The following is a 15,699-nucleotide window of genomic DNA, read 5'->3' as shown; positions in this document are numbered from 1 at the left end:
GGGGTGAGAGACACCTTGTTAACATGACAGATGTTCAGAGACTGTCCTCGGGAGGCCAGAGGCTGCAGGAGTGCCCACGAGTCCCTAACGATGTGTCCTCATCCTGCATTCAAAGCCTCGCTCTCCATTTGGGACAATAATGCAATTATTGTGGTTACTAATATTTAAGCCTCTCTACTATTTCCTTCGTGGGGAAAAAACAAGTTCATTTGAAAGAGCCCCTGATGCTTCCAGTCTCCTGAGCGGCATCCCTCTTTTTGCCAGAGCTTTCTCTGATGTCGGGAGAATTTCTTCTCCAAGTATGGAGAAGGAAGAGTCAAAATAAGAGGCCCTTGGGGTAAAAAAGAACAATATGGAAGTTTCCTCTCCACGCTCCTATTTCTTGTCTGAGTTCCCCCCCGCCTTTATACCTCCTTCTGCTCAGGCACCAAACAAGATCTTCCTGTTTGGGGATGTTCCCTGGCCAATCTCTAGCTCCCCCGTTAGAAAAGATAGTTCTAGAATCCTCAGAGGCTAAGACAGAAGGGAGCACCCAGAGAGAATGGATAACAGCTATTCTATCCGTCTCGGAGGAGAGAGGGCTGGAGAGAAAGAGAGAGACCGTGTGCCCTGCACACACCCCAGTCCGCAGCCTTCCTGAGGGCCGCTGGTGATGCATCTGAGTTTCCAGCTCCCACAGCCCAGGATACTGCCCCCAGGCCGAGGCCTGGGCATCATGAATGACCTTTACAGCCATTAAGAGGGCCATCTTGCCTCCCCCTACCAATTTTGGCCTCTAGGACTCTCACCCCAGCCCTCACTGCTCACGTTGGGTATGGGGAATTAGAGAAAGCAAGAAGACGGGATGCATTTGAAAGAGAAGAATCCAGAAGTTGCATCCTTCAGGGTGACAAGAATAGTCTATGTATATTTAATCCACAGATGTTCTAAGACTAGACTTGGGACGGAGCTAAGGGGGCCTGGGTGTGCTCAGGCCATTGCCACCACCAGGATGCGCTAGGAGCCAGGCGGCCGCAGACCAGCAGCGGGGGGGACCACGAGGAAGGGCTGGCCGAGGGTGACGGTTTGCAGCCTCAGCCCCAGAGACACGGAATGTTAGGAGCTGACCACGACCTCATGGCTCACCCTACAGATGAGGAAAGCAAGGCTCCGTGTGGGGAAGGTATTGGTGGGCCCGCGGCTTGCTGACGGCAGTGTCTTCTCTTGAGATACAGAGTTATACACATAAACGCAAATCATATGCAAAAATGTGTGCATGTGCGTGTATGTGTGTGTGTGTGTGCATGCATGTGTCTCCTCATCTTCATACAATGGCATGCAGCCCTTGGGAAAATTCTAGTGGCAATGCCCGGTAGCACTTTTAAGTATTTTCCAGAAATCCTTGCCTCGCTTCCTAGGGCACCGCTGTGCCAAGTTCTTGTATTTCTGTCAGCTCTCACCAAGATGAAGATCAACCCCAACTCTCCCATCGGCTCTCTCCCTGCCTCTGGCGGCTGACTCAGCCACAGAGGACTCACCCCGCCCCCGCCTGCACCCCGTCTGCAGCCCCAGTGCCGTCCTTGCGGAGCTCTTGTTTCTTTCTCTCTCTGCCTCCGCAGCCCACCTCACTGCCCCCTGCCCGCGGGAACCCGGCAGGCCTCCATCCCTCTGCGGCTCGGGTGGCTTACCATGCCCGGGGGGCAGAGGCAGCCGGACACGCAGCCCATGCTCACGCACTCCAGGTCGTAGTTCTGGCAGGTTTTGGCGCACTCCAGCCCTTCGGCCCTCGGGCTGTCAGCAGGACACACCAGCTTGACCATGGGGGGCTGACAGGACAGGCTTCTTTTGCCTTGGAGTCAGGAAAACCAAAGAGACCATCATTGAAGGGGTGAATGGATCTGCCGTCTACGCTGTCCTTTGCCCCCTGCGTGCAGTCACTCAACCCCAGAGGCTCAGGCTGCCCACACCCCGGGACAAGGCACTGCTGGACCTCCAGCTGGGTCCGGAATGGCAGCCTCATCTACTCCTCTGAGCTCTGACCTCCTCCTACACTGAAGACGCCTCTGTCGAGCTCAGCATCCCTCTAACGGCCCCCGGTCCTCATCCCCTTTGACCCTGCGCTGTTGCCTGCTGCACTGAATCAGGACGCGCTGCAGAAACGTCCAGAGCCAGGCTTGAAGGGACCTGGGTGTGGGTGCTTAAAAGGAACCTTTGCTCCAACACATTTAATTTTAAATTCCTAAAATTAATTCAATCACAACAACTTTAAAGGGGGCTCTGCTCACGTGGCATCCTCTGTCCAGCCCCTGGCCATCCCAGCCGCTCTATTTCAACCTGTAACACTCCATCCCTGGACACTCCTACACTCCCTGCTTTGTCATTCTCCTCGCTCTGACATCACCATTTGAATGCCATTTATTTTCCTTCTTTGTTGATTGCTCACCCGCATCCCACCCACACACTAGAACACAGGCTCCGTGCAGGCAGGGCGTTTTGTCGCTTTGTTCACTGTTCTATCTCCTGGCAATTAGTAGATTATCACTGTGTTGACTGAGTAAATGATGACAGCAGGTAACTGACACAGCACCTGTGTTTCAAAAACCCTGATGCATTGAATAGCATTTGTATCTTACATGCATATATAGCATGTAGTAGCTCTTACGGACAAGAAAGTCAGAATTCCCAGCCTTGTTTTTATATGGAAACTTTTGTTGGGAAACTGAAACCCTAAGAGGTTAAATGGCTTTTCCAAATGGCACAGAATTCTAGGAGTTTCCTGACTTTGAGGAAAAAAAAAAAAAAAAAACCTTCCTGTCACTAGGCTAGAAGACTCTGGGCAAGAGAAGCATCAGACCTGAGAGGCAGAACGCAACAGAGAGGGGTGGAGTGTCGGAAAAAAACGTTACAATGAGAGAGAGCAGGAAGAAGAAAGAGGCAGAGGGATGAGTACCTTGAGGTCTGCTATGGACTGAATGTTTGTATCCCCCAAAAAATTCACATGGGGAAATCCTAACCCCCAAAGGTGATGCTATTAAGAGGTGAGGTTTGGGGCAGGTGATTGGGTCATGAAGGTGGAGCCCGCAGGAATGGGATTAGTCTCCTTAGAGGACACCCCACGGAGTTCCCTTGCCCCTTCCACCAGGTGAGCACACAGCGAGGACCCAGAGGTGGGCCCTCAGCCGGCCATGCGGACATCCTGTCCTTGGACACTTCACCAGGACCAGCCGGAAAACAAACGCAGGCACAGAGCTGTGTCACTGGGAGAGAGGGGGCCTTAGGAAAGTGAGAGGTAGGGAGAAGACGTCAAGCTGGAGGCTGAAAATAGCCCATTTATCTGCCTGAGGGCATCTCGCTCCCTCCTACCAGGAGGGTCCTTTCTAAGCAAGGATGTTGGGTCCTTCTGACCCACAAACGGGGACTATGGTCCCACCAGGTCTCCCTCCTGTGCCTTGTCCTTGAACAGCGCTGCACCTATTAGGACCTTCAAACTGAGGGCACCGAGTCCAAACTCCTCTGTCTCAAATCCATCAGAGAAGCTTTCTAAAGAGGTGTTCCGGTCACCGTGTCCCTCGGTAAAATGAGGCCGTGAAGGACCACTGTACCCACAGCTGCTCCCTGGGTTAAGGTCGCCATGGGCAGAAGAGAGATCTCCCTGGTCCATCCTGCAGGCAATTCAGTCTTTCCCCATCACAAAATTCAGCTCCTCCTGCCTCAACAACTGGGATGTGTACATGCAAAGGCACCTCCGGGCCTGGAAGCCACACACACAAACGCATGCCTGAATGCAGCCAGTCCCTCACCCACACCATCTGAGCAGAGGGAGAGGAGAGCCCGTTGGGGGTGGTACTCACTGCGGTGGGACAGGGGGCTGCTGAGGACCGAGTCGGGAAGCAGGCTCCCCGGGGCTCCACTCGTGGAGCAGTGCATGAGGCCATCCTCACAGTAGCTGCAGAGAGGAGGTCACAGCCTGACTTAGAGGGATTCCCCACCTCCCGCAGGGCGCTCTGCCCCCTCCGGCCGGGCTCCCATCCCATAACCTGGCTGAAATGCAGCTGCTAAGGCCACCAGTGACCTCCACGCCACTGGACCCAAGGCAACTGTTTTCACTTCTTTTCTTACTTCACCTCCTTCCCCATTAGTCATCCCTGTTGCCTGCTCCATCCTCTTCTACAAAAAGAAAACAAAACATCCCTCCTGGTTTTCCTCCCACTTTGCTGGTTGCTCCTCTCAGGCTCACTGTAGCTCCGCCCCCCTGCGGACTCATCCAGCCCCTCTCTCCTCCTCCTACTGTGTGTGCCATTTGCAAGTCCAGCCTCAACTACAGAGAGGACTCACAGATTCACATCAGCAGCTCCAATCTCTCCGTTGAACTTAAGATCCACGTATTCAAATGCTTATGTGATAACCACCTGTGTGGCTCAGTGTGCCCAAAACTGAGCTCACTGTCCCCCCTCCAAAGCCAATTCTCCCCCGGGGCTTGGATTCTTCGAATGAAACCACCGTCCATCTAGTTTCACAAACCAGAAACCCAGGGCTCAGCCCTGACACTGCCTTCTCCCCACCCCCTACACCCTATGCATCCCCAAGCCCTGGGCTTGGTGGCTTGAATATCGCTGGAAGCCACAGCCACCTCCATCTCCACTGCTGAGCCCCACCCCCATCACCTGGATGGTGCAGAAGCCTTCCGACTGATGTCCTGCATCTCTCCTCACCTCCCTCCAAAACACATACCTCATGGCAGCCCAAGTATCTTTGCAAAACCCAAATCTGATTATGTCACATTCCTGCTTGGAATCCTTCAATAGCTTCCCTTCAACAGGCCTTAGGATGAAGGTCAAACCCCTCCCATGGCCTCCCAGGTTCCACAGGGTCTGAGCCCTGCTACCCGTCCCCCATCCATCCCCCTGGCCTGCTTTTCATCCTGAAGGTGCATTGTCCCACTCAAATGCAAACGCTCCTGCACACACTGTTTCCTCTGACCTGACATCACTTACACACACACACACACACACACACACACACACACACACAGAAAACCGCCTTTGTCCCCGCCCCCCATTTCAAGCTTTCATAGACCACATACTTTGCTTCCTACCACACTTGTAACTTTACATGCATTTGAGTTATTATTTGGTTAACAACTCTCTCTGCCACTGGACTATAAGATCCAAGAGGGCAGGGACTTCCCTGGCAGTCCAGTGGTTAAGACACCGAGCTTCCACTGCAGGGGGAGCAGGTTCGATCTCTGGTCAGGAAACTAAGATCCCATATGCCTAGTGGCGTGGCCAAAAAATAGAAAATAAAAAGATCCAAGAGGGTAGAAGCCATGGAAGATTGTCCCTCACTCCTCACCACCGTAAACAAGGCTGTGATTGACATCTTCATACATGTACCCTACATGAAGACCTCTAGTATATATGCCCAGGTGCGACTACCAGGTGTGGATGTCCAATTCGCATAGACTGTGCCCCTGGCTCTCTCAGGTACAACTGGACTTGGGTTTGAAGGGAGCAAAGCACCTTCAGGATTCAAAGGAAGCCAGGGCATTGGAGAGGGGACAGGTAGCAGAGGTCAGATCCCATGGGGCCTGGGAGGCCGTGGGAGGGATTTGACCTTCATCCTAAGGCCTGTTGAGGGGAAGGTTTGGAAGGATTCCAAGCAGGAATGTGACATAATCAGACTGAGATTTTGAAACAATCCTGGGAGTATGTGAACAAGTCTGTGTCCACCAGGAGCAGGTCAGGGGCCCCATGTCCCATGGTCCTGCCAACACTTGGCATTATTCAGATTTCAAATTTTCCCAGTAAAACAGATACGCAGTAATGTTTATTGCTTCATTTTGCGTTTTGCTGATTATAATGATTTTGAACATTTTTAACGTGACTGCTGTTCAATCAGCAGTTGTTGAATGCACAAGGGAATCAGCCCTTCCCTCCCTGGGCACAGGCAGATTCTGCACTTCTGGTTTTTAACTAACACCTGGCTTAAAAAGATCCTTCCCCCAAATGCCATGTTCTATCTAGCATTTGGACATGACCAAAAAAGCTTAATTTTACTTTAAAAAAAAAGAAAACCTTGCAGGTAGGTTAAAAGTCAACTCCTGGCTCACAGCTGGCCTCCCTGGAGTGAGCACTCCACTGTGATGGCTGTGTGGGTACCACACGAAAGGTCTGGAGAAACCTCCAGGTCACGTGTGCTTGCACCTTCCTACCACCTTTCCATGGGCATCACTAACACCTGCCCCAGCTGTGCTGATTCTTCAGTGTGTTGTCAGAAGAATAAAAATAAAAATAGAACCCTGGTGATCCAGTGGTTAAGAATCCGGCTTCCAATGCAGGGGACGCAGGTTCAATCCCCAGTCGGGGAACTGGGATCCCACATGCTGCGGGGCAACTAAGCCCGCTCGCCGCAACTACTGAGCCCACGCGCCCTGGAGACCACGTGCCACAGCTAGAGAGAAGCCCGTGTGCCGCCACCAAGACTTAACACAGCCAAATAAATTAATTAATTAAAAAGAATAAAAGTAAACAGCCACAGACGAGTCCCGAGTTCCCGCTGGCTCACATTCTCCCTGAAATCCAATTTTCTAAATGAAGTGGAGAAACAGATGATCTGTAGCTTTCAGCCCTGGTGCCTGAAGGGGAGGCTGGGAAGAGGAGGTGGTCATGGAGAGGCCACTGATGCCCAAACCCTGAGAAGAGCCTGAAGCCAGGGCTACCCCCGGCCCTCTGCCCACCCAGGAGCTGCTGTCCCCCACAACCTTCCTTCTGCTTCTGATATGGTAAAATTGGTTATTTTTACCAATACCAGCTGCATTGCTGTCCTCAGAGTCACCCCAGCCCCCTACCCTCTGTCTTCTTTCCTCACCTCACTATGAAACAAGGGGGCCACTGTGACCTTCTGATCGCCATATTCAACAGCCTCTTCTTCGTGTAACATGAAGAGTTCAAGGGTCCCTGGGTTCCAGCCACTTGCTGGATGATTTGGGAAAGTGATAATCTAAGCCTCCAATTCCTTACTAAAAAAGCAAGTCCTGCTTGCCTAACAGTGTTGTTTCAAGGCCCCAGAGAGAAACACCTTGAATATTATAGCTCGACAACTATGGTAAAACAACCACTGGGCTAAGGCCAAATGCCCAAGCCAACAGAAGATGGTACGACTCCCCTGTTCCCTTCATGTCCATGATATGGGCCCCTCCTGGTTCTGCCCTTTCCGCTGGCCTATTTTCTTTGGCCTCTCTCATGGGATCCCCTTTCTCCTCCCCTGGTCCTCTGAACATTCTCACATCTTTGGTCCTCGCCTCTTAGAAGCCTAGCTACTCTCACGGCTGTAACTGGTACCTCCAGCCCCAATCTCTTACTCAAGCTCCAAACCCATAATTCCAGCCATCGGTGCCACTCATTCACCAAGATGCCCTCTCGGTCACTCAAAGTCATCGAGGCCCAAACTGAACTCATTATCTTCCCTCCACCTACAAAGAGCCCTCTTGCAGTTCTTGGTCTCGCTGTTCTCCCAAGCATTCAAGTTCAGAACCCCGGGACCACCTTCAATACACCTCCCCCTCCTCCCAAACATCCCACTGTTTACCTTCCCGGCATCTCTAGCTCCTGACCCCCTCCGTCTCTGCTGCTATTACTTGGCCCAGGGCCTTACCTTCCGACTAGACTATGTCAACATCTTCCCACAACTGACCTCATAACTCATGCAGCTTCCAGAACCTACTCCCTAAAACTACACTTTGACCCTATTTCCTCTCTGCTCAAACCCTCCGAGGTCCCACGGCCTAACTGCTCAAGCATCAGTCCTCACCTTACCTTCCACAGACTGACCCCTGATGCTGGTCCCAACTTCCCCCCAGTCTTATCTTTCCCTCACGCACACATATGTTCCCCCAGAGGACTTACCTTGGTGACTGATGAGTATGCCTTGTGCATTTTAGTCCCTGGACCGCTGCTCCACTCCTAAAACCCTCCACCTCACTTCTTTTTTTTTTTTTTTTTTTTGCGGTACGCGGGCCTCTCACTGTTGTGGCCTCTCCCGTTGCGGAGCACAGGCTCCGGACACGCAGGCTCAGCGGCCATGGCTCACGGGCCCGGCCGCTCCGCGGCATGTGGGATCCTCCCGGACCGGGGCACGAACCCGTGTCCCCTGCATCGGCAGGCGGACTCTCAACCACCGCGCCACCAGGGAAGCCCCTCAACCCCACTTCTGCCAGTAGAATCCTCCTCAAACTCAAAAGTTACCTCCTGCATTGAGTCTTCCCCAGTTCCTCCCAAACGGAAGCGATCCTTCCCTTTTCTGAACGAGCAGGGGTTTTTATGGTTCTGATACGGCGAGTCTACCACATATAGTTATTTCATCTCAGTAAACATGAACGGTACCTACTTTGTATCAGAACGGTTAGCTACGAGGGATCAGGGCCTAAGATACAGTCTCTACTCTTCAGGAGGTCACAGTCTAGAGGGGAGATTTAACACATTTTTGCATAAATCCAGGCCCAATGACCATAACTGTTTTAATACAAGTATAAACAACCCACTTTGGATATAGGCGATCAGGAAGGATGGCAAATTCATCTCAATGGAGTGACGAGAAAAAGCTTCACACCAAATGCAACGTGCGGACCCTGATTGGATCTTGACTTGGACAAACCAATTGTACAAAGACATTTTGGGACAATCAGGAAAAAGGGAACATGGATTGAATATTAGGTGTTATGAAGGAATGATTGTTAATGTTTAGGTTAATAATGGTACTGTGGTTAGATTTATTTTTTTTAAGTGTTTCTCTGTTGGAAATACATACTGAAGTATTTTCAGATGAAATGAAATAATATCTGAGGTTTTCTTTAAATCATTCCAGCCAAAAAGGGGAGAAAGGGATCGATCAAATCAGAGTGGCGAAGTGGTGATAATTATGGAGGCTGGGGCTGGATGCATTAGGGCCCCTTACACTATTCTCTCCAGTTTGATGTCTGAAATTTTCCATAATCAGGACATTTCAACTGGTTTCCCTCATAGATTGTCAGCTTCTCTGGGGCCCATCCTGTGTCTGGTTCATCTTTAGGTTACAATCTCTAGCCCAGCGCTGAGACAGAACTGGTGCCAATGAGGCGTTTGTAAATGTTCTGTTACAAATTTCTTCTGCGACCGTGACAGCCCTGCTGAATGACCATGACCAAGGGCCTGGGTGAAGGACAGCAGGAAGCGCGCATGACCTGGAGCTGTTTTTCGGGAAAAGCGTGAAGCGAGTCAGGACGGTGGTGCACCCTTGAGGCAATGCTGCTACGGTGTGTCTCCTCCTGGCTCGAGTGCTTCAGCCTGAGGACACCGACAGGAGGCTGAAGGGGAGCGGGGCAAGGAGAGCTCCCCTCTTTTGTTCTAGAAAAGGGAAGCTGAGACCTAGTGCAGAGAAATGGGGCTCCACACGTGACAGCTGGCTTACTGTTCATCATTTACTTCTGCCGCCAGCCTGGAGCTCCAGTGCCCTGCACAGCAAGGCAGTCGGAAGACCTGGGTGAAATCTCAGCTTTGCTCCCGACTTGCTGTGCAATGCTGGACAGGCACTGCCTGTCCTGGGCGTCAGTTTACCCATCCATGAAATGAAGGACATGGAGGAACGTTTCCCTGCCCTGCCGTTCCCGAGGTCCCCAGTCCCACTGCTCGACTTACCACATGGTGTGATGGTCTGAGAAGACGTCTTCGGGCTGGAAGATCTCGCCGTCGTAGTAACAGGGGCACTGGGCCTTGGGCACACAGGCCCCAGTCTCATCCAGGTAGAGCCCCAGGGGGCAGAAGCAGCCCTCCAGGCAGACCTCAGTGCATTCCTCGTCCGGGTAAGAGAGGGAGCGGCAGGTGAGGTTGCAGGGGGTCCCACACTGCAGGTACACCTGGCCTCGTGGGCAGCTCAGCGCTGAGGAGAGGGCAGGGGAAGGACAGCCTCAGTGGAAGCATTAAGATGACCAGGACTGTGGTTCTAGGACCGGGGATGCCACCCCTTGCCGCTGGGATCCCCAGTCATATCCGTACAGTCACTGCCTTCTCTTCCCACTGTGAGCAAAAGTGTGTTTTTATTTTCACGAACATCTGTTCTAATCACGGACGTACACGTTTTCTCCTCTGCTTAACCAGGGGGACCATGCTTTGGTCATCTTTGAATTCTCAAAGCCTGGGACATAGTAGAAATCCTGGTGGATTTTAGGGCTGTAAATATTCAAAAGGACTGGCAGGGATGGGCAAGGGCATTTCTTCCCTGATGATAATAACAATAACAGCTCCCTTAACTGAGCACCCACTGAACACCCTGCTCTTCACCGTGGGTTTTATGCCTTGGCTGCCTCTCAGTGCATCAGATCTCACAACCCCGCCCCCACCCACCCCCCCAGGTAAGAAACCTGAAACTTAACTTAGTGACTCGTCAGGGTCACGCCTCCCAGGTAGAGGCCGAGGCAGGATTTGAACCCAGCTCTCTGTGACCCCAAAGCTCACGCTCTTAACCATTATGCTCTAGGAAGGAAATGGTCCCCTAGGAACCAGGCTTTGGGGACGTGACGGTCACAGAGAGCAGGGACACCCTTACACCTGCCCCAGCAACGCAGGCAGCATCCACCTACCCACAGCCCTCACCCCACCCCCCGGCCTCCCACACAGAAACGGCACAACAGACACAGGCTGACAGGAAGCACGGCAACGCGGCAAAGCAGCTAAGGGAGTGAGTGGGCGCCGGATCCCCAACTCCTGGGTTCAAGTCCCAGTGCCACCTCTAGCTAGCACTGTCCTCTCTGGAATATAAAAGTAACGTCCACCTGGGTCGCTATGAAGGTTAAGTGAGTGCAGAGCCCCGCCTGGCAGGGGGTGGATGTTTGCTGCTTTATTGCCCTCGTGATAACAGGGGAAATGCAGTCCCAGCTCCACAGGCTCCAGACAAAGGTCCCCTCCTAAGAGGACCCAGCACTCAGCCCGCTCTGCACTCACGGCCCTCTCGCGAGCACCCTGATGATGGAATCCTTTACTGGGGGGTGGGGGGTGTTGGGGGGGGTCCTAGGCTCTTTCACAACACTTTCTCGTTGCTGATCAGCTGTCGTCCAAGAAATGAGAATCTCACTGGGGACACTCCTCCCGGGACCATTAGAACCCTTCCCCTCCCTGTCAGAAGCCATTTCTACAGCAGAAACCCGCTGGCTGTGTTCCACAGGGGCTGGAAAGGGAAAGCCTGGCCATGAACCTCAGAAACGGCCAAGCCCTGCAACCTCCCTGCCTACAACTGCTCCGGGGGTGGTGTTTGAGGGGAGGGGTTTTAACCACATTAGACACAGGCTTTTCTCTGAACCAGCAGAGAGGCTGGGTCATTGGATGAATATTTAGAGCAAAGGCAGATTAAGATGGGACTGTGTTGGGCCATCAAGATGGGAATTCCATTCAATCCATTGAGCCTACGCCTAAAAGGGCAATTTCCCCCATCCAGGAGGAGCAGGAAGGCTTTTCTCTCTGGGGAGCTGGCTCGGAGCTGTGTTAAATTGCTCCTTCTTCCCCAGAGGTAATGTGCATCAGTTTAACAGATGTTGACTATGTGTCCACGGCGTGGCAGGGGCTCTGCTAGGCTGGGGGATGCAGAGACAGTAAGACTTGGTCCCTGCCTGCCAGAGGCCCGTGGTCTTGTCTTTCCAAAGGAAGCATAACCAGTTTACAAGGAAAAACACGTGTTGTGGGCTTCCCTGGTGGCGCAGTGGTTGAGAGTCCGCCGGCCGATGCAGGGGACGCGGGTTCGTGCCCCGGTCTGGGAGGATCCCACATGCCGCGGAGCGGCTGGGCCCGTGAGCCATGGCCGCTGAGCCTGCGTGTCCGGAGCCTGTGCTCCGCAACGGGAGGGGCCACAACAGTGAGAGGCCCGCGTACCGCAAAAAAACAAAAAAACAAAACATGTGCTGTGCTTCTCCGGACTCTCCTCTCAGCACCCTGCGAAGCAGCTACGCAATCAGGCCTTGCTCCAGGAGTGTCCCCCAGTGGGTGTGGCCTCTTCTTGGGGATGCAGTTAGTGGTTTAGGGAGTCTGTCCATTTCTCAGGAAGCAACATGAGGTGCAGGATGAAGGTAGGAGCCCAGGCATCCTGCCTACCTTCCTCAGGCCTCAGAGGGACAACCCGTGACCACCTGGCTGGTTTTCACTGGTTCAACTCATAGAGACAGACTCCTCTTGTCCTTAAAAGTCTCCAGGGGCAGGTCCTTCCCACCACCCACACTTCCTGCCTCAGGAGCCAGGAAACTCTAAACAAAGCTCAGCGCCCGCTGCTGCGGGGTCAGCTCACCCCCTCTTGTTCTGTTCTGGGTGGAGGTTAAGAACAGCTGCTCCTGAAGTTTAAAGAATATTTCGGTAAGCCCTCAGCATGCTGGGAGACTGTCCTAAATTAGGAAACCCCTCGGATGCTGTAGCACAGGGATGATGCCTAATTTCTAACACTGGGGGACAACCAAAGCACAGTCACAGACAGACGCCACTTACTCCAAATTACGCCCCCAATTTCTGAACAGCAAATGCTGATAAGGGTTTTTGGAGGGTGAAGTAAAGCGCTCGAAGCAAGTTACCCAGAGAGGTCCCAGCCTCAGTTCTCCCAGTTGCTGGCCCGTGACCCCGTGACACCCCAGGGCTAGAGGGACAGGGGCACAACCTCACACATCTAAACACTTGTTGCGTTTCGTCCTTACTTTGTCTCTGCTTCTTGTTTTTATAAAGTGGCTTAGACTCGAATCATAAGTTGGCTCATCTGACCCCAAATAGTGACACTTCTAGAGCCCCTAAACCTAAACTTCTCTTCAAATACATGATATTAAGACCTTTTACCGTTTCTTGTAGTTCCTATTTTCCTGCTCTGTCGGAACCACTGACATTTTAGTCTCCAAACGCATCTACTTCACCCTATAAATCGGAGTATCCACTAGACCTTATCCTCCTTGAACGCCTTCACTTCTACGCATCCCAACTGTTATTCCACCAACAGAAACAACATTTTTGTCAAGAAAGTGCCTTTTAAAAGCCTGGTCAAGTGCACCGCCTCCAAAAAGCCTTCCTTGGTTACCCCGACCTTAATCTACTAATTCTCTCGCTCAGTGTGACAGGCACCTAGTAGGGAGGCAGCTTCCATCTGTGCCTCAAAAAGGAAGGTCGAGGCCCTGAAGCACTGCTACAGCCTCACCACGCAGGGCACTCGGCAAATGTTCCCAGAGCGACAGTAACAACCAACCAGGGACCAGAGTGTGGGGCAGATACCAACTCCAGTGCCAGGCATCTAACAGTGCAGGGTGGGACTCTCACGTCGTCTGGGGACAAGGATGTTATTCTACTTTATATGACTTCACACAGTGCTGGAGATGTGGGCGGGGACTGCCCCGATGGTTTGCCTTAAGTTATAAGCAGAGGATTGGTACCTGCATCTCCCATCACTTCATCAGATCTCCCAGGGATGCAGGGACCCACTGACTCCTCAACCCGGCCCTACATGCATCCCACGCTAGGTGGCAGCGACCACAGGAAATCTCTACCAGGCAGGGACACCAAGGTTCTAGGCCCCCAGGTAGGGGGTCAACTTGCCCTCCAGGTACAGGTCCGTCCCCATCGCCCCGTCCTTCGGGGAGAGGAGACGGGAGGGGATGCCCTGGGCCCGTTCAGACAGCGCTCTGAACAGGACCAGCGCGGAGGCCGCAGGGCATCCGGGTGGATCCCGCTAGGTGGCGTGGCGTTGGAAGGGCAGCGGGCGGGGAGGACACCCACCGCAGAAGCTGGGCTCCCGCCAGCCGATGCGCACGCCGCTCCGGGCACAGGCCGCCGCGTAGTTGGCCACCGCGTCGCACAGGCAGTCTCTGCCGTTGGTGCAGGAGCACACGTCGTAGCGGCAGTTCTGCAGGTAGGGCAGCGGGCCCACGGTGCCGTGGCAGGCCTTGAACTTGGGCGACGTCAGGATGGCGCAGGACTCGTCCGCGAATCTGGCTGTGGGGAGAGGAGCGGCGTGGTCTGAGGCGGCCGCAGGCGATGCGCGCGCGGACCCCAGGGTCACCGGCTCCGGCTCGAAATCCCCGTCCCCGCCCCTCCCTCGCTGCAGCAGCGGTAAAAACAAATTCTCGCAGGTCTGGGAATCATGGCGATTTTTCTTCCGCAGCCAATATACTTTCCTGATGGCTTAAATACATAATCAACCACACTTCCTAGGGAGAAACGGTTCCCTGATGAGTAAGAGGGTAAGAGGGGGCAGTCGATGTAGGCCTGAGGACGCTACCGCAGATGAATCTGCCCATGGCCAGCCCCGTGCATCTATCTTACGATAATTTAATTGCTGCTCCAAGAGACGGAGAACGTCCAGGGGAAGAACTACGGGCTACTCTTTTCTTTCCCAGGGTGTGGCCCACGGAGGGTGCTCAATAAAGAGACTTTGAAGAATAAATGATCCAGATGAAGGTCATCAAATGCTGATGGTGAAAACAAAGACCCACCTCCCCCAACGGTGGGCGCACCGTCCACGGAATGCACCGGAACCCGGGGGAATCTCAGGGTTCTGGGGGCGCGCCTGGCTCCCCCCCAAGGGTGGGCGCACCGTCCACGGAATGCACTGGAACCCGGGGGAATCTCAGGGTTCTGGGGGCGCGCCTGCCCCTCCCCGCCGTGGTGGGCGCACCGTCCACGGAATGCACTGGAACCTGGGGGAATCTCAGGGTTCTGGGGGTGCACCGTCCATGGAATGCACTGGAACCCGAGGGAGCTCGGGGCTCCGGGGGCCCCCAGTCCAGGTCTCACATACTCAGGCGCGGGTTGAGGCTGCAGGGGTCGCTGGGCTGCTTCTGCAGGTCCTCGCAGTCCGCACGCAGCTTCCAGGAGTTTCCGAAGTGCTCCACCAGGGGCTCCACCAGGCCCGCGGGCGTCAGGAAGTCGTCCCCCTGGTTGCCGTTGTAATTCCCGCACAGGCCGCACGTCCTCCCCGAGTAGACCGGGGACAGCTGCGGGGGACAGACCACCTTGGAGCAGCCGCCAAAGCAGCCGCAGCCTCCTTGGTCTCATGAGATGGTTTTCATCAAAAGCGATCCCCAGGTGAAAAATAAATACGAATTTAATAAACCACAGCTAAGCCCTAGGCTGCGAAAGAAAATAAAACGGGAACTGCAGTGTCTTCACCAGCAGCTCCGTGCCCCCTCCTAAATCCTTTGAGTCAGAGACCTGTCCTGCAGGAAAGGGTTTAGAGATTATCCTGTCACTTAAAGACAGGGACACAGAGAGGGACAGCAACTTGCCTGAGGTCACAGAGCTGCGACCAGTGGATGGGCGGAGCTCCATCACCCTGCCTGTCAGAGGAGATGCCCAGGGGCATGGAGTGCAAAGCCAGCGCCCCTTTCTTGCACACTTATCTCTGCCACACACATGGGCGAAGCAGGCTGAGCTGTTATGGTGCAACTCTTCTTAGAACGTACATTGGGTGACAAAGAAAAACACCTTCCTAACTTCTTTTTGTTTTTTTTAAATAAATTTATTTATTTTATTTATTTATTTTTTTGGCTGCATGGGGTCTTCGTTGTTGTGCACAGGCTTTCCCTGGTTGCGGCGAGCAGGGCCTACTCTTCATTACAGTGCACAGGCTTCTCATTCTTCCTGGACCAGGGCTCGGACCCGTGTCCCCTGCACTGGCAGGCGGATTCTTAAACACTCAGCCACCGTCCCCCTTCCTAACTTCTTGACTTTGACT

At 53.5% G+C, this 15,699-nt stretch overlaps 1 protein-coding gene across 2 annotated transcripts in view; it reads right to left on the bottom strand.

Moving 5' to 3' along the window:
• VWF (von Willebrand factor) overlaps positions 1–15,699 on the bottom strand; it is a 136,507-nt gene that overhangs the window by 66,866 nt on the left and 53,942 nt on the right. For both annotated transcript variants that reach the window (XM_060167141.1, XM_060167140.1), the window contains exons 14-18: positions 14,764–14,959; positions 13,743–13,958; positions 9,651–9,891; positions 3,831–3,925; positions 1,668–1,828 (exon numbers count right to left, since the gene is read on the bottom strand). In XM_060167141.1, the coding sequence (XP_060023124.1) occupies positions 1,668–1,828; positions 3,831–3,925; positions 9,651–9,891; positions 13,743–13,958; positions 14,764–14,959 (909 nt within the window). The remainder of the gene's footprint in view (positions 1–1,667; positions 1,829–3,830; positions 3,926–9,650; positions 9,892–13,742; positions 13,959–14,763; positions 14,960–15,699) is intronic.

Source organism: Lagenorhynchus albirostris, chromosome 11 (assembly GCF_949774975.1).
Source record: "Lagenorhynchus albirostris chromosome 11, mLagAlb1.1, whole genome shotgun sequence".
Lineage (NCBI taxonomy): Eukaryota > Metazoa > Chordata > Mammalia > Artiodactyla > Delphinidae > Lagenorhynchus > Lagenorhynchus albirostris.
Note: the sequence above shows the minus strand (reverse complement) of the source record. Positions and strands in the feature narration are given on the sequence as shown.